The sequence below is a fragment of the Heloderma suspectum genome, chromosome 1 (genome assembly GCF_057233095.1).
Source record: "Heloderma suspectum isolate Gila_16-S chromosome 1, 16-S_ref, whole genome shotgun sequence".
Classification (NCBI taxonomy): Eukaryota; Metazoa; Chordata; class Lepidosauria; order Squamata; family Helodermatidae; genus Heloderma; species Heloderma suspectum.
In genome coordinates, this window is record NC_139458.1 from 273434995 (window position 1) to 273458485 (window position 23491).

Here is a 23491-nt window from a genome sequence, read left to right on the forward strand (position 1 = left end):
CTTTTAACTACAATTTTTGATGTGTTGCTGCTTTTCTTGAGATTAACTGTGGGCCTTCTTGAGATTAACGACACATTGCACTGACCACAGTTCAGATGGTTCTCCTGCCGGTAGGCAGAGAAAGTGGTTTGGGGCAGGAATCACATACACAGTGAAAGAGGGGATGCTGGCTGCCTTTCTCCGCATATCGTCCTTCTCAGTGGGTAGTTTTTCCCAAGGAGCTGGGAGTGAGAGGAGCAGGAAATTCAGAATTCTCAGTAGGCAAATATACTAGAGGTGGGGCACTCTGTTTAAAGCTACAGGTTAAGGTGTTGTGTGTCTCGCAGGAGACAGGAGTTATATTTGCATGTATCGACTATCCAACAGCAAGAAATCTAATTATAATCCCCAAACTACAGAAGCTCTTAATCCAAGGGGTAGATCCTTTTTTTAAAAGTGGGATTTGAAGGGGGGGAAATAACTTCTTTCACATCTTTCATTACACTTGCCATATTATAACTTTGGGCAATTCTATCACTCTGTTTTGATGTGACAGTTGCAACATACATTGTGACTTAATAGGCTAAATCCAATATTACGTGAGTGGACCTGCTTGCATGACAGGAGTTTCACTTTACCTCCTGCAGCCCACTAAATCTGCTGTGGAGGGTCATGCAGCTTTCTGGGGCAGATTTTGGGCACCTGTGGGGGGTCTGCATGAGGGAGGGGAAATTCGATGAGCCAGCAGTGTCCATTCCGCAGGCAGAAGGACTCTATTGGATACAATCCAATATATTTACTGAGATACCTTTTTAAAAACACTTGAACTAGTAGCCAAAGCTACTTATTCAAAGAGCATTTTATGTAAATGCATTTTGTGATGTGGTTTTACCCTCTAAAATATTGTCTTGCAAGAGAGATGGCTTGTAGAAGCCAAAATGAAATTTTTGACCCAACCTGTGCTTATACTCATATCTTTTTTTAAAAAAAATAGTATGTAGTAGTAAGCAGCAAGAAGATACTGTTCTACCACAATGAGCAAGATAAAGAACTATCCAATCCTTACATGGTGTTAGACATTGAGTAAGTATTGTTATGTGCCTTTTATTCATTCTGTGAATAAATATTTTAGGTTAACAGTCTCAAAGACCTTGGAAAGACATACTTTAAACTAGTAGAAAAAATAAATGTGCCAGTCATTGTTGTTAAAAACAAATTATAATTTATTACAGAGTACATAGTAGTACTGTAGGGCTTGTGCATGCACAGTGCTCTCAGTCCCTTAGCCATGATAGCTATAAGCAAACAGGTTTGCAGGATGACATACTCCCATCCCCCAATTCCTCTCCTTTGTGTATTCCCATCACGGGTCTTAGGTATGGTTGAGTTTTATATTGGCACTAGCCTTAACCATAGTTAAGGTTTCCCAGAGTTATCGATTAACCAGGATTTTAAGATGGCTTCAAAACCCTGGTTAGTGTTAATTGTGTTTAAGGCTGTCGAGTAGAATTTGCAAGGACAGGGTGAGAGCTCGAGGACAGTGTGAGTAGTGCTGTGGCACAGCAATTCCCATAGTTAAGGAATCAGGAGTATTGTGTATGCACCAACCTATAAATGCTAACTCTTGCAATTAAGGCAAGTATCTTATTCCTGGGTGATTGTAAATAAAAATGAGGAACATACAACATTCATTTCACCATTGATCCTGCTACTTATTGTGTGACAATTTTGTTTTATTTACACACACACACACACACACACAGACACCCCCCCCCCATACACACACACTCTCCAGCAGTTGTGAATAGGGTACTATACATAAAAGTGCAAGAAAACCATTATCGGAGCAATTTTTTAAAAGGGAAAGTATAGGGAAAAGGAAAGAACAACAGTGAGTCCACTGACAACGCCAAGAGAAGAAAAGCCTTCAGTTGTCTTTAAAGGAGGATGTGGAGAATGATGTACATAATACTAATCCAGGACATAGACTTGCTTTAATTTTATACCACACATCTAAGGAGTAATAAGCTGATATAATTTGCTTATATTTGTAGGCCAAGATTTCCTCTGGTGTCATATTAAACTTCTTAAAACTGTTTTAAGAATAGTCTTTTCTGCTTTCAGCAGGCTATCAGAAAGAAACCAATCATTTACTGAAGCAAGTTTAACAGCCTGATGATATATATTGGAAACTCTCATACCTCCTTTTTCTAACTACTTATATAGAAGTTTAGCTGCTACCCTCAGTGGTTTCCTAGACAAATAAACTGCAAGATGAACATTTGCCATTTATTAAAAATAGATATTTGAACTTGCAGTGGAATGTTAAAGAATAAAACCAATATTTTGGGGAGGATGTTCATTTTAATGGTTGAGATCCTTCCTACCTGTGAGATTTAGTCATACTCCAACCTTATTTTACAGGTTCAACCTCCAAGGTATAGCCATCAAATGAATGAGCTTCTCTTTAGTTACGCTCTGGATACTAAGGCCTACCCAACAATTTATTATAGTTGATTTCAAATTCTGATACACTTCCCTATATTACTAAGAATAGCTCTTTGCAGAATTTTTGCAGTTGAGATAAAGCACAATACCATCCACATACAAAGATACATTTCATGTTAAAATACTAACTATATTCCACGCATATTAAGATTCTTTCTGACTGCCATAGGTAAAGGTCCTGTAGATAGAGCAAACAGAAGTGGGGCATTGGGCTTGGCATTTAGCAGTAACACCCATTCTTTAAACTGACCTCCTAAATTAAAATGTTTTAACACAGGTATCAAATAATTCTATTTGACTCTGTCGAATGCCTTCTTCATGTCTTGAAAAAGGAACACAGTCATATTTTAATGCATTTAATTATGCCCAAAATATATTATATATTAGTAGAAAGACATTTTACTATCCTGTAATAATAAATGCTATCTGATCTCTGAACCAATATAGGCTGAAATCAGTTTATTTAGCCTCAGTGCTATTATTGAGCTCTGTATTTTCAAGTCCTGATTCACAAATTGGCCTGTAGGAGCAAATAGCAGATGGATCTCTGGTTTTGTTATCATTATAGTTTTTGCTTCTTCCCATGACTTGGGTAATACTTTTAGTTGTATAGCTTCATTAATGTTCTAACTCATCAAGGAATAATTTACAAAATTCTGCAGTCAGTCCCATACAGTCCAGAGATTTATTATTATGTAAATTTTAATTGTCACTCCTAACTCATCCTTTGTTCTAATAAAGCAAAGGCATACATATTACATCCATTCCTTATTGTTGTTTTATGTTGATGTTTTAACTTTGAACAGTACATAGAAAAAGAATGATACAAATTACTTGAAGTAATACTTGTTTCCCAGTTTTTAAAAATGCACTGATTTTAGAAATGATGGGTTAAGTCCATCCTTGCAGTAGCAGATATCTGCTGGAGCAGTGGAACCGTCTCCCTCTGTTCTCTCCTCGGCAGTGCTCTGCACCATCAAATAGCGTGTTCGAGGGTTTCCCAGCCCTCCATACAGATGTTGAAGGTGCACGAGAGGCTGCAGGAGGGAGGGAGAATTACCCCTGTCCCTGTTCTGCTGACAACAACAGTGAAATGACACAATTGGACCCAGTCGTACATTAGTGAAGCTTTAAAATGCTAGTTGTATATTAACCATACACTTTAAGTTATTATTTAGGGTCCGAAATAAATTCTACTGAAGTAAATGGGAAAGCTTCTGTAGCTGTTGCTACATTACGACTGTGTACTTCAGTATTCATATCATTAATTTTTGTTAACTTTCTGCATTTCTGTTGCTACAGCAAACTGTTCCATGTTCGGCCTGTCACACAAACTGATGTATACAGGGCAGATTCTAAAGATATTCCCAGGATTTTCCAGGTATGCCCTCTAAAAAAAACCCTTTATCTAAAAATGATGAGAGAAGAGAAGACAAGGTGCCGTGTCTTCTGTAAATAGTCAGAATATGCTGCCCTTCTAAATGCGTTTAAATTTATTTTTAAGTATTTCCGTTTCTATCTGTATAGTTCGTCTTAAAATACATTCTTAAGTGTTGCTCAGCCTGATGAGCTTCCTGATGAGCTTCTCTAAATCAAGAGGGAATCGTGGAACTACTCTGTAAATAAAATAAATCAAAACTGTGTCATTTTTGTTTAGATAAAGAAATTAAAGTAGGGGGAGAGATCTAAAATATCTGAAAACGCTGATGCCATGGGGGGAACTCTTTTCCCTCTTTGGAGAAAAATGGACATTTGAGGGGAAATTGATATATACAATACTTACTTTCTTATCACATCTAAACTTATATTATTTAACTACATAAAATGCATCATTTATAGCTTAGCATATAAAATTGTAGATCTTGGTTTATTTATAAAGTTTTACAGAGGAGTCCGTTGCATGTTTATGCAGAAGTAAGGCCCACTCAGTGGAGCTGGTGGTACCGATTTCAGGGGGGCCGTGCATCCACTCTGGGTTTCAGTCAGGACCAGCCAGAACACTAAAGGGGCTATCTAAGGTGCTGAATCCATTTGGGGGATAGGGCTCAGCACTTTGGATAGCTCCTTTAGACATTGCATATGTCTACAGTATACACAGGAATTATTCCCTACCGCTATAGATTATCTGGTGCCACACTTTGCATAAGTAAACCTTATCTTAAGCATTTTACTTATTCCAAAAGAGAGAATATTTCAAAGGAGATTTCCCCCCAGTGGAATATTTCATAAGAGGGGGTTTTTTTAGTGTTCCCGACCAAACTAAAAAAGAAATCCTTAGGGGGAAAGCTTTTTCTCAGGGCCTTCACATCTCAGGGGATGGGGTGGCATTTTTTTCCCTTCAGCAAAAATAAGTTCTTGCATAAGCACTCAATGTTTGCATCAAATCAGTTATGTCAGTTTGTTGGAGCTGCAAGTGGTGCTCTAAGAGAGGCTTGTTTGAATTGCCACTCTGTCGCTTCTCTTTGTTCCTCCTTGCCTTTTGTTGCCTTTGTTTGCTGTTTTAGTTGCACGTCAGTGCAACCACATTCGGTTCTTTTGGGAAATATGCCTTGTGTTTTCAAGAATTATTGGCATGGTTCTTTCTGTTTTTGATTCCAGATCCTTTATGATAATGAAGGAGAAAGCAAGAAGGAGCAGGAATTTCCTGTAGAATCGGCAGGGGAGAAATCAAATTATATTTGCCACAAGGGACATGAATTCATACCCACACTATATCACTTTCCAACCAATTGTGAGGCTTGCATGAAGCCCTTGTGGCACATGTTCAAACCTCCTCCTGCATTGGAATGCCGCCGGTGCCATATCAAATGCCATAAAGATCATATGGATAGAAAGGAAGAGATCATAGCACCTTGCAAAGGTATCTAGCAAAAAACGGTATAGTATAACTTGGGTTGGTTTGTTAGAAATAGTCAGATGAAACTTCTGTTTCTTGTGAAGTACCAATAGGCTCTGTTCCTGGGGTATGAAACCTCAGGTCCAGGGGCCCAGTTCTGCCCCCCAGAGGCCCAGTCTGGCCCTCCAGGGTTTCCCAGATGGCCATGTCCTCTTCCCCTGGTCCCATCCCCTTTCTCCCCCAAGTGCCAATGATTTGGTGGTTTCCTGGCTTTGTGCAGATTTTTCCCCTTTCTAAAGGTTAAAACGCCTCTCCTAAGGCTTAGTTACCACCAGTAAGAGCTTTAAGTTATATATGCTGGTATTTTGGCCCACAGCTTTTTGCCTTTGGCCCTGCCACCACTGGAATGTGGCACCCAAGAGCTTCTTCAAAGTGGTATTTGGCCCTTGGGCTGAAAGAGGTTTTACACCTCTGCTCTGTTCAGTAGAGGCTTGCTTCTTTGAGCAACTTTGTGGTGTGTGTGTTTACACATGCACTCACTTACAAGTAATTCTGTCCAGACTGTGTCTTTGTAACTCAAGCCTTTTTGCTTCTGAAATATAATTTGGAGAAAAGGATGTGATGTTCAGAATACATGGGTAAATGCCAGCCTGATTTTTGTATCTATAGTTTTCAAACTTTCTATTTTCAGGGAACCCTTTCCACACTCTGACAAGGAACCCCTGTGTGGTGTAGAAGAATCTGGGGCTTGTTCTAGTGTGCACAGTAGCTTAATATGGGTTGTCCTGTAATTTGACTGCAGTTTAGCTGGATTGTGCCTGATGCTAATAGGATGAGAGAACTTGCCAAAGTTACACCTGCTGATTTTCAGCAGGAAACTTAAGCACCTGCTTAAACCAGTGGTCCTTTAAAATTGGCCAACTTTGGCTGGATGCAGCTGCTCTTAATAGGAACCAAATAAAACTGCTTATTTTTCATCTAAGTACAGTGAGTTGACTGTTCATGTGTATTCTTTCTGAGTTGTTTTTTTAAAAAATATATTTCAGTAAATTACGATATTTCAACTGCAAAGAATCTACTACTATTAGCAACTTCTACAGATGAACAGCAGAAATGGGTGAGCCGCTTAGGGAAAAAAATTCCCAAAAAGCCTCCAGCACCAGACCCTTTTGCACGGTCTTCACCAAGAACTTCCATGAAGGTACAGCCAAACCAGTCTATCAGACGGCCAAGCAAACAGCTTCCTCCAAATAAAAAGGAAGGCTTTCCTCCAAGGTAAAAAACTGCATTCGGGAAATGGTTGTTATGGCTGGTATAAATAGTCACCTTTGTAACTGCACTGGACATTTCACAAAAACAATTTTAGATATATCTTTGAATGTCTCTGAAGTATTGGATTCACCCTTACAGTATTTTATTACTTCTACTAAAATGTATGTAGCCCGTCTGTCTTAAGAGACCTTCACTTTGCCTGTTTAATTCCTCCTTTTCTGATCTATTTTGCAAGTGTTTGGGGATGGGGGAGAAATTGTCAGGTGCACATGGTAGGAGCTGACCTTAGAAGTCGAAGGCTAATGTATACATCAAATCCACTTACTTAACAAAGCAATAAAATGATTATTTGGGGCACTGCATTAGTGGAAGCACTGAGGCAATGGAATGCTTTGCTTTTAATGGTTTGTTTTTATTCCACACCAATTAGCAATGTGTCTTCTGCTGATGTCTTCCATTTTAAATTAAGGTTACCTGATCTTGAAGGTGAGGCTTTGGTATGCTTCAAAGTTTCAAGAAATCAAATGGGCTGTATTTATAGTATGTTTGATTTGGAACTCACATTTTACCAGAACAGACATTCAGGATCAGGTAACTTCCTGCACCCCACGCCATTTTATTTATGCGGTTGGGAGGGAAGAAAGGACCACCGTTAACATTTTGTGCTGTGCTGCAAGGATGTGAAGGTGAAATTTATACACAGTAGCAGAAGGTCTGACTTTAAGTCTTCCTAGCAACTTTTCATTCGCTATTTTTGTCAAATGCTTTCCTAATTTCTAGACAGTGTCAAGACAGTAGCCTGGTTTGGATGTGATGAACCCTGGGGAAACCCAGGTTATCGTTTATGAGCCGTGTTCTGGTGCATGCTGCCCTATTGCTCCCACTTGGCCACTGCTGCAAGCAATTGCACAATTTTGGAACTCTGGGTTGTCTCTCCCCAGACAAGCCAGAGTCATAAGCCAACAACAACCATGACTTATGTCCAAACTAGGCCAGCATGCTGGCTATTTTGTTTGCATCCTTTGTATACCTTGTGATGAAAACTGCATTGAGTGCACTAGTTGCCTTTCCTAGCTATATAAGTCAGACACAAATATTCTCTAGTCTTGTTTTCAGTTTTGCACAATACACCACTTTTTGCTTAAATTAAGAAACCTTTGAGGAGTGCCAGAATTAGGCATGATGGGACCCTTTTCTTCATTTAAAAATATGGATTCCCTGCATTGTAGATGCGGCAGCTGTGTAACATTATGTATTTGCTAAGGCTTATATCCCAAGGCCTTTTATAGGCCAAACCAAAAATATTTAATTAGACATGAATGTCTATATCAATTTGTGTGGTTTCCTTACAGTTTTCTTTGGGTTGCCTATTCCTGTTGGGTGACCCACGACATTCCACATCAGCTGCCACCTCTTGCACAATCGTCTAGAGTTCACATATAGATGAAACTACAGTTTCTCTGCCTTGAAGTTATGAAGGCATGGATGACTATTTCTAGGTCTGAATCTGAGAGAAAGGTTGAACCCTCTTCACTTGTTAAGAACTTCTGTGAATTAAGATGGCATATACCTTATATTTTGGCTCTTACCATTTTATCATATGTATTTCATTTTATTTTTTTAGTTCTGGACCTGTCTTTCGAATTATTCTTCACTGAGTTGTGTTTTTTCTGTACTGTGTTATTTTTTAACATTTCAACAGTAAGTAGTAGGGACCTGTGGCTGAAGCACAAATGCACGTTAACTGTGAGGACTAACCTTGAGAACTCTGCTGTTAAGCCCAAATGACAATATTTTCAAAAGACACCTATATAATAATTAGCTCAGTACCTGGGGCCGCAGGGAATAAATTCATGTAAACAGTAGTAGGCATGTGTATTTAAATGTATTGATTTTGCAGTCTCTTATAGTGCTGATACATCTTATAATCTGTGCTTCATTACAGATGTGTTTTAATAGAAAAAATAAGAAAATATTGTCATTTAACGACCAATCAGTTTGAGTATGTCCAAAATGGTATGAAGGGCAATTTTTGTGCATTTCATGCTTTGTCCTGTTTGTTTTGTGTTGCATATAAAATAACATTGTAGATGGATCTGTAATATTGACGTCAAAAAGATTATTGAAAGACCAAGTAAAAACATGTGTGAAAGATATTCTGGCCCAACCCAGAGAAAGTTAGCTGTACTTACAAATCCCCTTGAAATCAGCGGAGTGCAGAAAGTGCGCTCACATCACTACTTTCTTCTTGACCAGGGCCCAGACTTCTTACTAAAACATACTTCCAATTTTAAGTTTAATATTGTTCACCTAATTGTTATATTCTGATACATTCCTTGGAGGAGAAAGCACCACACTGGTATGACTTTGTGGCTGAGATTAGAATTGGTAGCAAATCCCATTCCAAAGAAATTCTAACATACAAACAAAACCTCCACTTTGCTATTCCCGGGAATGTTTCACTGGGTAGATGAAGATATATCTATGAAGTCGTGCTTGCATTTGAAGGGATTTTACATTTAGGATGGGAGAGTAAAAAGGCAGTAGTTCCATTTAACAACCTCTATTAACTTTTGTTTTAAGGAAATGTAGTTTCGGGCAAAAAGTCACCCTAATTAGTTCTCATGTTTATATGCATGTGCATGTGTGCCCAGGGAAGGGGAAATTGATCGTTCGTGTGTGCGTGCGTGCTAGAAGTAATTAGGATTACTTTTTGTCTGCAATGTATTTTTATTTATTTTTTAATGTTTGAGTCACCTTTCTACTCAGAAACCAAGTGCTCAAATGTGTAAAATGAAAATAGATTCCAAAAACAATTAAAAACCACATACACTAGCACAATTGTTGAATGGTTGAAGTGAAAATTAGTGTAGGAGGAGCTGTGCAAATGGCAGGAAGAAAAAAGCCACCGGTAGTAAAAGCTGGGTGGAAAAATCTAGTAAGGTCTTTATCTTCAGGGAGGAATAGAATATTTACTAGCTTTAGAAAGGTAGTGTGATATTCATAAATTATGAGAAATACTACCATAATGAAATATTAGAATTTCGTAAGTGCTTATATTGCCTACATCTTTCAGGAGCTCTTATTTGTTTTAAAGTGCAGTTTTAAACGTGGCCACATAAAGGCATGGGAACTCTGTTGCAAGTCTCTCCTGTGCCTGAAGCATTATCTACTGTGCAGTTACATGCCTGCACCTAAAGTGACAATACCTACTGTAGAGTTCTTTTAAAAATTGTAACAGTAATAGACTGAATCTGCCCTGTCAATACTATGTGCATCACTTATCTCTAAGTAATTGCTGAGTTAATTTAGAGAGTTGGTTCAGTCCATCTCTTTACTTTGCTACCCTGACAGCTGGTAACACGTCCTGTTTGCAATGGCAAACTGGTAATCCCAGTTGTGCCTTTGATGTTTTTGTGTGTGTGTGTGTGAGTGTGTGTGTAGGTAGATGTGAACAATACCATACATATACTGTTAACATATGCTGTGTGAACGTGCATGTACATGATACCAGCTGCCAGTGGGAGGGCAGCAAGCAAAAGAGCAGCGGGACTCCCCCCCCCCCCCACACACAACATGTTCCCTATTGAGGAACTAGGCACTAAATATTCACCTTGCTCCTTCATAAATTGTGTAACTACCCTTTTAAATAGGGAAACATGGTGTGTTCCATTTTTGGCTTAAGAATAGTCTTGCGTTGGTCTGGAGGTTTTTGCTTGCTTTAAATGCCATATACATTTTACTCTACAGCCACAAAAACAAAGCTTAGAAAGGCAACTGATTGTGGTTTCTGTTTCTCCAGGTGTTGAAGAGTCATATTTTTTTAAGAAGCTGTACTTGTTTATAACATGTATTTTTCTCCTTTAATATAGTGAGCTTTATATAGAAAACGTTAGCATTCTGCGGATCCTATTTAATGTTGTTACTTCTTCTGCTGTTAGCATAACTGTTTACGCATTAGATAAAGTAATAAATGTATAACTTAGAATATAGCTTTCTTTTTTAAAAAAATAAACACCATACTTTTAGCAAGTGTGAAACATGTTTATAACTTCATAATTTTCAGTGGTTGGTGAGTTACTGTGACCATGTTTTTAATCACATATTTACTGAAAAGTCTAGTAGAGCTTCAGTGTTTTCATCTATTAATCGATAAAATTAATTTATTAAAAATCTTTTGATTAATTAAAAAGGTGGTTCTAATTAATGGATCAGCAGATTTTGTTTTAAAAACCATGTACTGAAATTATTTGCAAAAGCCAAGGATGGGCAAGTGCCATCTTACAAGAGGTATTCCCTTTGGTATGTGACAGAAGGGGGAACATCTCTTCCAAGACGGTGTCTCCTGTGATATGTGTGGGGATTATTTATAGTTCTTCACAAATGACCTCACCAGGGACAAGTGCCCTTGGGTAAGCCCTTGCTAGGATGTCACTAGCACACAGAGATCCCATCCCCTGAATTCTCTCTGAATTGCAGAGAACTTGGGGGTAGTCTCTCACGTCTCCCTAAACTGTGAAGCAGGTAGGCAGAAGCAGCAAATATGCCTGACCCACAGGCCAGGATAATTTGAGATGCCACTGCTTGATGTGTCTGGCATGCACACTCAGGACTGGGGAAGACCGGGTCTCATACTGTGCTGAGCTGTGGAGCAGGCAGAAGTGCTGCAAGTTGCTCTAGATCTGAAGTAGACTATCTGGTGTCCTCCGGATGGTTTGGATTACAACTCCCATTGTTCTTGACCATTGGCCATGCTGGCTGGAGATTATAGGAGTTGTCCAAAGCTTCTGGAGAATTCCAGGTTGCCTATTCTTTCAGGAAGGGGTGGGAGGACAACATGGTGACAACCCCATGGTGTGTGTGTGTGTGTGTGTGTGCACGCGCATGCGCAAGTCCTTCAACATTCCAGATCATGGCCACTGACAATAAATCAAAGCCCCATGTCATTTAAAGTGGGAAGCAACCCATCTGTACAGTGGCATGCTTTGTTAGTTACACCATTTTTACTCTGATAGGTAGAGCATATGGGTTCTAGACTGTAGCCAATATAATGCACAAGGAAAAATGTCTTGTAATAATTGTCATACTAAGAATCTTTTTTTAGTGGAATGTGGCTCATAAAACTTTAAAACCTCATTTTGCAGATTGATTGATATGGCATGTAGAGACTGGGATTGGTCATTTGATGATATTGATTTTCATATTGATTTTCATATTGATGATGCTGAGAACGATAATTATCTTGATGATAGCGATGATGATAACGATGTGTTTGTTCTGAAGAGGTAAATGGGTGAATATTTATAGGAGAATGGATTGGCTTTCTTGAAATGAAGCATGCTGTTTGGATTTTTCCCAGTAGATGAAGTGTGTGAGCTTAAATTCCCCAAAAAGCAATTTTATGCCTTCAAAAAAGGTATTAAGAACATTTTAATGATGCATGCATCTGACTTTTGAGGTACCTTGAAAATGTAGTTCTCAAAATCCATACGTCCATCTGTGTTTGTCATAACGTGCTTTTCAAAGATGTACCGCTAACTTTTTGCAAATTCGGTTTTTTAAACAATCAAATCTGTACTTTGTTCAGCCTTTTATATGTTACTGCAGGCTTAGATGTGGGCAGCAACATATATCTGTTTTGACGTGTGATGCAACTTTTGTTTTAGCCGGTGGCTTACATACTGCATTCTTTGACAGTGCGGTGACTTGGATTTCTTTGCATCGGTGTGCCTTTTAATATTTTTTAACAATTCATTTGTGATATAAGTTGCTTTGCAAGTGCATTGAAGTGCAAATGTTAGCAACTGTTTTTGTCATTCACTAGGTAAACACCTATCACAATGAACTGGAAAGGGAAGGATGGAGCGTTCTAGTCTTCCCTCCCCCAAATCGTTAAGGCCATCACCTCAGATAGGGTCATGCTTCCTAATTCTCCAAATCAAACGTGGCCTATAGGTCCCAAGGAGAATGTAAGGAAATTCCCCTCTCCATGCCATTCCACCAAGAAATTCTGGTGACATATGTATATTTCTTTTAGTAATTTTTTAAAAAATATGAAAATGAAAGAGGACCACCATCACCCCCGCCAACCCCCTCAGCAACTGTGTTTAGGATTGGGCTATAGAAAAATATAACATCCATTGTTTCCTTCCCTCCTCCTCAGATCCTGGGGTTGGGGGGGCTAGAAGTACGTTCCCCCACCACCACCGTCATGTTCTTCTTAGGAGGGGCAGTGCTCCTGCCCACGAGGAGCCTTCCTTTTCACTGCCACTCACTTTCAGGGGCAGTGGCAGATTGACCCATCCTCTCCCTTTCCCAGTCATACATAGTGTAAGCCTGCAAGACAGATTGGTCTTGGCTGCAACAGCTTTATTGTATCACTCCCTCCAATAGAGTGGGTGGACTGATGTTAATGGAAGCAAAATGGGTGGCCATCCACAAACAAAATAGAAGGCTTCGGCATACCTGAAGAAAAACTAAGGAATGCAGAAGTGCAATTATTCAAATCCTGACACCACCCCCCCCAAGGGGGCAAGTTGCTAAAATCCCGCTAAAACAGGGAGAACTCCATATGCGTGCTTCCCTCAAGCTCTTATGGAAATATGGCAGCGTGAGCGCAAAGCAGAGGCAGGGAGGGGCTGCACCTCAGTGGTAGAGCACACGTTTTCCATGCAGAAGATTCCAGGTTCGATCCCCAGAATCTCCAGGTAGGGCTAGGAAAGAATCCTGCTTGAAACCCTGGAGAGCCGCTGCCATTCAGTGACAACAGCACTAGGCTAGATAGACCAAGGGTCTGACTCTGCGGTGTAGTTTGCACTTAACAACAAACCATCTTGGGTGAATTTCCCCATGGGGCATCTTGTTGTGGCTGCTGCCATTTTGAGTATTTGAGCCACGGGCCGGGGGGGGGGGGGCATAGCTTGTCATTGCATGTGAACCCAGCAAGGGTGAGTTGTTGGGATGCTTGACAAGCAGCCCAGAACCCATGGGCCGTTTTAGGTTTGCAGGTGGCTTGTTAACCATCCCAACAACCCACCCGCGCCAGGTTCACACATAATGACAAGCTACAACACCACCCCTACCCCACTGCTGCTTGAATATTCAAAATGGCGGCTTCCACCGCAACAAGGAGCCCTGTAGGAAATTCACCCATGGTGGCTTCTTGTTATGTGCGAACCAGGTCAACGTAAGTCAGCTTCCTATGTTGAGGCCCAAGCCCTCATTCTGCCTGATGTCACATCAAACTGAAGGGAAGTAGACAGATTGCTGTTTGCTTAAATGGGGGAAGGAGAATGAGATTCTCTGCCCTTCTTCCAAGATTGGTATGCAAAGCAGGGGATCCCCCTGCCTGGCTAGCCTATGCCAGGCTGGGGGTGTAGAGTTGCGGGGGTGGGAAGCCATCCAGAGATTTCCCACGCTGCTTCCGGCTTGATACTTGTTTTGGGGCCTGCAGGCCACGGAATGAATTCCACTGCTTTTAAACAATCTGTATAGCATTTACTGATCAAATCTTCTTCTTTTTTTCCAGCTAACTGCCTTCTGTGAATGCAGTCACTGTTGAAGGTGATTTTTCTTCTCACTGAAATAAGACTGAAACATCGTATCCCAAAATTTATGAAAAATATATATATATGTTCCTGAAAGACAGTTATATATAAATATATATATCAGAAGTTTACAGGGAGGTGTGTGTTTTTTGCTGCAATACAATTTACTAATAATTCTTGTGTGTGGTTTTTTTTAATGTAATCCCTCTGGATGACTGAGTAAATTAGGAATGGTTGGTAATAGTACAAGGATACTCTTAAATTCAGTTCCACAAAATCTCTTTTGGAAAGACTCACACTACATTTCACAAAGGAATCAAGGCATGGGGAAATGTGAAGAATCTATCCCTTGTTCAGCTTTTGTTGAGAAATGCCACCAGCAAGTTTTCCAGAAGAAAGGGTGTGGGGACTGGGGTGGGTTGGAAGGGTCTGTCACACTGATGAAGACTGCATTTTAAAAAGTGACCATTATACTGTGTGTGTATGTGTTTTGGTGTGTAAATATGTATATTGTACTGTACTGCTGCAAGAGGGTTTTTTTTAAAAAAACTTTCCACTTTATTTTTTATACATTTTATTCATATACCATTATCTGCAGTTGCAACTATGCACTTGTATAAAGCCATACTGTTAAAGTTTATATCATTCATACCTGTATATCAAAAGCCGCATGTCTGCAGTCAGCAGCTAAGTATAATGAGAAGTTCAAAGTATATACTCATTTCTGTAGCTACTTAATGGGCAGTCCTGTTTTACCAGTCTTGAATGCCTTAAATTAATTTTGTTCCCTTAAAGTCTATGCCCATTCTAGATATTTAAGAGAGAGGAGAAAAAAGGATGCAGAGGTTTACCAGCTCTTAGGATGCAATTTTGCTTTGAGGCAGAACAATATAGTGCACTATGTTTACATATAATAGTTTATATCAATGTCAGTCTATTCTGAATGTATATCTAATGGGTTTGGAAGGGGAGGGAGGGGTCAGTTGAGTATTGATTTCAGAGACATGAATTGGTAGTATTAGAACTAATATATAGCTTTTATGCATAGGCATAATTTTCCATCCAGCCTTTTGTACAAACCTCAATATTAGTCACGATCTTTATATTACCCTTACTAAGTGCTACAAAACTTCATCCTGCCTTTCTTTTTTGCATACTATCCTAGGTGTGTTTTTTATTTCTGAAAAAATACCTATAACTTTTTTTTTACATTTTCACTGCACAATATCTAAGGACTGTCACAAACCCTTAATGACTGAAACATACTGTAGATGTATTTTAAACTTTTTGAATCCTGTTCTCTTATCACATAGCTTTAGGAATAGGAATATAATTTCAGTTGTGTGTGTCTGAGAACATATAGGAGGAAAAGGCCTTGGAGGCACTTAATCTGATTTTGAATTTTTTTAATTTTGTACAAAATATAATTTATGTGAGCCTGCTCATGCGATGTCCATAATTTATCCCAGAAAATGCATGTTTTATACAACTACAGTATGCTATAATGTTAAACATGACGGCAGTAAAAAAATGTAGCCTCCTCCTTGGTCTCTTTTTGTTTCCTATTTATACATATATATGCATATATATGTTGCGTGATAGTGTGCTAATGAAATACAGAATCTAACATTTAAGTGAAGGAAATGAAACTTTTCACTAGGTTGTTATCTTTAGTAGCAGGAACTGGGTATTTGGAAGGAGAGGACCAGGAATTGTTTTAATGTCGCATCCATGAAAATTGGACTTTTACCCACTAAAATTGCATAGGGTGTTACAATTCATGAAGCATTACTCTGTGCAGTTCCCATTTGCTTCAGCAGGGCTTGTGCACAAGTAGGCTGCAGTAAGAGCTCAACACATACTAGGATCTTCTCTCATTCAAGCTCCGTTGAAATGAATAGGAATTCACTTCAGTCGGTCATGCATGGATGAAGATCTCAGTGGACTGGGCCTATAAGCACCTCTTTACACTAATACATGGTGACTTGCCCAATATATATTCAATTATGTTGTTTATATACACTTGGTCTAAAAAAAAAAAGCTGTGCAACCCGTAACTTAAAATTTAAAACGTATCTTAAATTTCTGCCCCCATGGAACAGCAAGAGTATTTATCATTTTGCCTGCTTCCTTTGAACAGTTGAGAGTACAGCATATTTTAAGAAATGCATATTTTGCATACAAGACTTATTGTTTAAACATGTATACAATAAAAGCTGTTTCCATTCACAGAAGGCATACATATTTTATATAAAATTGTTTTGTGGGAAGATATGAATTGGAAGAAATATATATATATCTATTTTTAAATAAACTATTTGAGTAAGATAACATAATTTCTGATGTTGGAAAGTTGATTTAAAGTGGCTTCCACATGGCTATGGGGAAATGCATTTTTTTAAAAAAACCTCCTTGGAACGTAACCCAATATGGGGGAAAGGTTCCCTGTGTTTAAAACTGGAGTTTTATGTAGCACCGTGTGAGACATGAAGAAATACAGGTGTTGATCTTTGCCTGCAAATTGTGTCTTAAGCAGTAATTCAGCTCATTTCCAGAGAATAAGATTGAGCTGGGGAGAATTAAAAATTACTGATATGTGCAAGACTGGTATATTCTATCAGAAAATAATAGGTCTCCCTTCAACCTTTGGATGTCCAATCAAACCTTACCAGCGCAAAAAATGCAGTTACATAAAACAGCCCTAGGCTTCAATTGTGTGCCTGCTTTGTGAATAAATACCATTGAACTCATGGGGCTTAGGTCTTGGTAAGCATTCATATAGGATTTGTATTCTGCACAGCATATCCTTTCCTAACATCTTGGACTTGAGTCACTGATGGATGTTTGGATCCTCTCTAATATATGAAGAGTGGTTCCCCACTTACTGCGGGCAGGGACTGTCATCTTTGTTCACTGATTGTAAGCCGCTCCGGGAGCCTTTTTTGGCTGAGGAGCGGGATAAAAATACAATAAATAAATACTTAGAACCGTGCTGAGGACCAGCTAGCTCCCTCTTGTCGGAAGACTGTTTTCTAGGGTTCAGTGCCATCTGAGATTCTAGGACTGGGGTCTGAGGCATCAGGTTCATAAATTCAATCTCTGCCAATTACACTCTCAGCCTACAGCACTGGAGAACCCTGGATAGAAGTACTTAAAACACCAAGGTTGCTGCTATAACACCACTCGATGTTCAGAGATTCTTAAAAGACTGCATTAAGAGGAGTTGAGGCCAGCATGTGTACAATTTATCAATCTGATGCCATGATTTGCCTCCAATGGGAATTTACTAAGCTGCTTGCAGCAGCACCTCTACTCACGGATGTCATAATTTAGCGTTTGCAACATGGGCTTCTTTGGGTTAGGTTCTGTACCTATCCTATAGCTCTCAGCAGGGGAATACAGCAATGAAACTGGTAAGTGAAGGCATCACTGGGATTCCCAAGTTTGACAGAAAGCGGGCTTGATGTTCCAGCAGGAAGGTATCATCTATTAATTTGTACACTGCCATATCCTAGCTAGCTTTTTTACTATGTATCCCACTCTTCTTCATAGGAGTTCAGGCTGTTGCTTAACAGGCTCAGGAGCAAGACAATGCACAATTTGTGTATTACTGGCCAATGACAGCTTTTTAGAAATAACTAAATCAGTGCTAACTCTGTCAGTGTTGGTCTTATGCTTGACGTAGCTGGCAGTGTGGTAAGAGCGATAATATTTGGGCTAAGAAGATGGTCCATGAGGATCCTGCTTAAATTGTGGGGTAATCTGTGTGAAGCATGTTGACAAATATTTGAATAATATGTGCATTTCAGGCTGGAGTTGAGGTATGCAAATTTTAGTTCCAGCTTGTAGGAACTCCTAACTGTTATAAAAAATAGATCAAGTTTTTGATCTTTATCTATTCAGATCTTGGGTGCCCCCCACCCCCGCTCATTACACTTGCCACAGCCACACTAACAAGGTGTAGATTTTTTCAGATAGACACAGACAATGGGAATTCCTGGGTAGTCTATGCACACTACAGGAAACTGCTGCCAAGGACCTCCATCCTGAAAGATTTGACTTCTAACAAGAAATCTGGAATTTGTTTTAGTTAGTTGTACCAACTGCTGCAAAAAATTAACGATTAATGTACATCTTAGTCCTTAATAGCTGAAAGCAAAAAGTACATCAAAGTCATGAACTTATGAGAGCCCAAAAGTGCAAAGTGGCAACAGTATTTTTATGCTGCTTTGTCATGTTTGTGGTGGTTGCCCTCCAGGGCTCCCATGGTAGACTAATTAGTGGTGGTAGTTCATCAGTAATACCCAGTGCCTGATCACAAACATGTTCATTGAAAAGTGCCTGGGTTCAACAGGACTTCTCTGTGTGTTTAGGATTACAACCCTAGACTGATTACCCAGGACACTCAACACCAGCCTTCCATTGCAGTAAATTTCATGTCTGACTGAAATCTGAACTTGGTTCTCTCGAAGTATCAATATTCTAGCTCCTACAGCACACCAAATCTCATCAACTATAAAGAATTACCACAGCAAGATTGCAAAGCATCTGCAATCTTAGCAAGGGTACCTCTACGCTGAAGGTCTCCTAAATGGCAATAATAGGACACTAGAGAAGTCCACATACCCATTTCTCTTTGCTGCAAAGTAGGATGCACAACTGCTATACCAAAGAAAAAGTCACAGAATATTTGTGCAAATAGTTAAATGCAATGCCTATTGTATTGTTTAATGTAAAATAAACCTTTCATTTGTTCAATGGAGTTCTAAATATACACAGTTTCATGGCTTGCTCAAAAAGGTAAACACATTGTAGTGTCAGTTCAAAGGAACATTCTTGCCTTTTACTTGCTCCACTGGAAGTATGAAATAGCTGCTGGTTTACTGACATGTTTGGAAACACCAACATTCCTCATTTCTGAAATACCTTGGAATTTTGCAAAAAAATCCTCATTTCAAGACGTTTTGAAAGAGTCTTAGGAGCTAAGGCTTAGCTAAAGTATGTATATAGGCTCGCTCTCTGACAGGCACCAATAAAAGAGATGTGAGAGCCAGCTAAAGTTAGGAAGTTGGATATATAACAGATTAAGGCTGTAATCTAAAGAAAGCTAGCCACACTTAAAATCATTGTAGTCAATGGGACTTGAGCACAACTAACTTTCTCTGAGGCAGGGACAACAGGTTTTATCAACCAGAGGAATAAAGGCTTCTATGAAGGGCTCTCCCGACCCATCACCCACATGGGCCCAGAAGTCCTTCCTCCTTATATACAATATAAGCTACTATAAGCCAGTTTGATTCTGCTTTAGATTTCACGGAACATTTTTTGGTAGGAGGGTGCAAATACTTATTAAGGATGCTGCGACCTCTACACTCTGGGACAATATTTGTGCTTGGTAGACAACAGAGCTAGGAATATGACAAATTGGACTTTTACTGAAACGCTGACAACTTCAGCAAGAACACTTATTTCACAGAAACATTCAGAGATGAAGTTCTGAAAAGTTGATCAAACATTTCAGTAGAGTTAAAAGCATACACATATACACACTACATTCCTAAAATACTGTCCATTAACATTTCCAACAAAACAATATGCCCACCAGGTGTGTACATCACAACGGACTTTGAAGCTTTGTTATTGAATTCATATTGACACATTTATCTTCAGTATGTAAACACCAGCAGCTTCCCATTAAATGGAGTGTTGGGTTAATTAAACTTAATGATACTTTTGTCTTCGATTGGTTCCATTCTTCCTTTTGTTACCAGCTATTTAAAATAGGCAGAAGAGCTCCCATCTTAGTCTTCCTTCTTAGCTGTCTTCCTGTACTGCAGTATAGTTGCTAGGACCCATATATTAAGAGCCAACATGACTATGAAACGGACCAGAACTGGGGGAACAAAAAGTGTACCACTGAACTGATTTGTCTTATTTTTCCATTTTACCCTCCAATCTGTTAAAATTTACAGTTATGTTAAGAGTTATGTCAACCTAACAACACAACGCCTACTTAACAACATAAGCACTCAAAAGTCCTGTTTTCCTTTGGCCTCATCCAGCAAGGTGAGGTCTGCACACAGACCCTCTTACTGGAATGGGAACCACATGACGCTCACCTTAATATGCAAGTAGGTGCAGATGGTATTTTGATGCACAACTGCTGGATGCTGAATATTTAGTACAATACTCATGTGGGAGTGGGATGGAAGTGTGCAGATTGGGATGTGCATTCCCATCCATCTTGTTACATAAGAATACAGTCGTGTAAGGCTTACTACTAGAGATCTTCCGGAACAATTTCGCTCATTTTTGTTTTAAACTGAAGCTTGAGCAGTGCAGACGTGCCAAAAATGTAGAAACTTCGAAAAAGTTCAATGCTTGAACTTTGGGCAGCTCAGGAAGGGAGAGGGATGAGGCAAAGGGGAGGTTCATACAGATGCCCCACACTGTGTATTTAATGTAACATGTGTGTGTATGTACATGTAATAATGCTTACTCCTGTGAGCTCTTACAGTGCTGGGCCAAGGAATGAACAGGCATGGAATGTTGTGAAAGGGGCTGAAGAAAAGTCAGCTGGTGATAATGAGAGGAGGAAGGGAAGCAGAGGAGGAAGAGCTGAAAGGACACCAGAGGGAGAAGACAGACAAAAACAGGACACTGGAAAGAAGAGGAAAAGTTGACAGGGAGAAACTTGGGTGTTCTTTTTTTAAATGTAATTTTTATATGTTTTTTTTTTTTAAATCAAATTTTGAAATTTCTAAAAAGTTCAAAGCTCATAATAGCAAAACAGTATGTTTCTTGGCTCCATGCCAAATAGTCTCCTATTCCTCACTGGTTCAGTGCTGGTTTATTTGCTCCACCCCAAACAGCACCTGATCTGACCTCACGTTTTCAACCTTAAACTTCAAGAATATTGTAAATGATGTTTTTAAAAAGAAAATCTTTTTTATTGTTTTCACCTTTGCTGGTTTATCTGTAGTGCATTTATTTTAAAAGTGTAAAGTTGTTCCAGTCACAAAGGAAATGGGCAAACATATTTTTATCCAATCATTCTCAGACTATTAGCCCTCATGGTGACACGGGATTTATACTAGTTCATTAATAATAATAGTGCCTGCTTAACAGTGCAATCCTATGCATGTTTAGACAGAAAAAAATTCCTACAACCAGCATTCCCAGCCATATTGGGAGCTGTAGAGCTTTTTCTGTCTAAGCATGCACAGGAATGCACCCGAAATCACTTTTAACGCTCTATTCATATTCAGAGTAAAGTCAAATTCCCACAACAGTTATACTAATCCCTCCTTTTCAAACACACAAATAGAGATCTGAGGCCAAAAGGCTGATTTGTCCAAAACATTTCAAGATTTTCTCCTGAAGTGATAGTTTTAACGAAATATAGCCTCTAACAGACACTTGCAAAATTCCATTTTTTCCCTTCCAAATAGTGGTAATTGTCTATTCTGAACTAAACTCAATGTCGTGCCTAGAGAGTAAATGATACAAAATGCATAAATTTGTTAGTTCAAGTAGTTAAAATGGATTAGGGAGGGGCTATAGCTCAGTAGTACCTTTGCATGTCAAAACTCCCAGGTTCAAGCCCCAGCATTTCTAGGTAGGGCTGGAAATGCCTGCCTAAAACCTGGAGAGCCACTGCCTGTCAGTGTCAACAATACTGAGCTAGATGGACCAATCGCCTGACTCAGTGGCCCGGTTTGCAACGAGAAGCCACTGTGGGTGAATTTCCCCATGGGGCTTTCCATCATGGTGGTGGTTGCCATTTTGAATATTTGGGGTCCAGCAGAGGCACACCGTAACTTCTTGTTAAGTGCGAACCTGGCGAGGGTGGGTTGCTGGAGTGGTTGACAAGCCACCCACAACCCTAAAACAGCCCATGGGTTCTGGGTGGCTTGTCAATCACCCCAACAACCCACTCTCACTGGGTTCACACATAAAGAGAAGCCACAGTGGCGAGGTCTTTAGATTGGCAACCTGCAACCCACTGCGGCTAATAAGCCATGGTGGGCTGCGGTAATCGAGTGAACCAGGTCAGTATAAGGCAGCTTCCAATGATCCGATGATGGCCGATTACAGAGGCAGATGGGAGTGGCTCAATAGCCCTATTCAGGCATTCAAAGTCTCATGCATTAGAAAGATGTGAGAGAGCCGTGGAGACGTGCTCACTGGCCTGGCCCCTCCGTTGAATCCTTGTTGCCCCATCGCCCTGTGTTGGAGGGGGAAGAGCAAAGGCTTGCGGTCAAGCGCCTGCTGTATGCGTGGTGGCTTCTCACATGATTAAAGACCCTGCATAGGAACAGCAGTCTCCCCGTTACAGACCTTTGTCCTCCTATGTGCAGAGCGTCTGCCCAGTGCCAACACTGCCATCTTCTTGGTACCAGGTTAGGATTTTCCTCTATTCCCAGCATTTGACGGGGGTTTTGCCAGCTGTTTTATCAGGTCCTGGTATCTTACTGTAACTGGGCTTTTTTAGCTTTTTTAAATTGTTTTTTAAATTTTGAATGCTAAACATTTTATATTACGCTTTGGTTATGTTGCATTTTTAGGCTGCAATTTTTGTGAACTGTCCAGACAGCTTTGGCTATTGGGCAGTATACAAACGAAATTAAATGATGACGGGGATGTGAGGCACGTCTCCGCTTCCCTGCTTCCCCCTCATCACGTCTGGGCTAAAACACCTGAACAGGGCAAATGCTTGTAAGCACTTTGCTTTCCTTCCATTCTGAATGAGGTAGAGGTATGATAACTGATAAACTTGCCTCTCTCACACCATCAAAATGTTGGCCCAATGAGAGCCTCTTTGCCCACTACATAAGAATCTCTTGTCAGCAAAACAAATTTAAATTCTCTCTCTCTCTCTCTCTCTCTCTCACACACACACACACAGTATTACCTGTAACATCCTGTGTCGTCATTAAAGTTGTAAATATTCTTGCTGTAATTGAGAGAGAATATGTCAGCATACCTTAAATATCCAAAACCTGAAAGTTGTCAAGCAAATATTCTGGTTGGCCCTCTGAAATTCATAGTTCCCCCAAGATAGGCAGTTGACTACTTGTATCATATGCTTTACTTCAAATGACATAGTTTAATCTAGGGATATGCAGACCCTGCCTCAGACACAAGATATTTTGCTAATCTTATCAAACTTTTCTCTTTCAGTTCCTCAGATGATGCTTCTTCCGTATTTGATTCAAAATTTTGCTTTGGGTAAAGTTTGCCAATGACTCCAGTTCCAACTTGAATCAACTTTGCCTATAGTGTGCGTAGAGTTTCTTCACCACTCCCAACAGAATATCCAGTGCTGGTGAAAGGCAGGTGGCACCCA

General features: G+C 39.7%; 2 protein-coding genes across 16 annotated transcripts in view; one reads left to right on the forward strand and one right to left on the reverse strand.

The window, feature by feature from the left end:
- Positions 1-15866, forward strand: part of ROCK2 (Rho associated coiled-coil containing protein kinase 2) — a 107569-nt gene extending 91703 nt beyond the window's left edge. For 3 of the 5 annotated variants that reach the window (XM_084826613.1, XM_084826611.1, XM_084826612.1), the window contains 5 exons: positions 974-1062; positions 3790-3868; positions 5086-5347; positions 6370-6598; positions 14124-15866. In XM_084826613.1, coding sequence (XP_084682739.1) covers positions 974-1062; positions 3790-3868; positions 5086-5347; positions 6370-6598; positions 14124-14127 — 663 coding nt within the window. In that variant the 3' untranslated portion in view covers positions 14128-15866. Of the gene's footprint in view, positions 1-973; positions 1063-3789; positions 3869-5085; positions 5348-6369; positions 6599-11739; positions 11971-14123 lie in introns of those variants that run through there. The other 2 variants (XM_084826614.1, XM_084826616.1) reach the window with 1 other exon arrangement.
- Positions 1-23491, reverse strand: part of SLC66A3 (solute carrier family 66 member 3) — a 154374-nt gene that overhangs the window by 117696 nt on the left and 13187 nt on the right. For 9 of the 11 annotated variants that reach the window (XM_084826619.1, XM_084826618.1, XM_084826627.1 and 6 more), the window contains exon 6: positions 23057-23098. In XM_084826619.1, coding sequence (XP_084682745.1) covers positions 23057-23098 — 42 coding nt within the window. Of the gene's footprint in view, positions 1-3158; positions 3525-18841; positions 20036-23056; positions 23099-23491 lie in introns of those variants that run through there. The other 2 variants (XM_084826617.1, XM_084826623.1) reach the window with 2 other exon arrangements.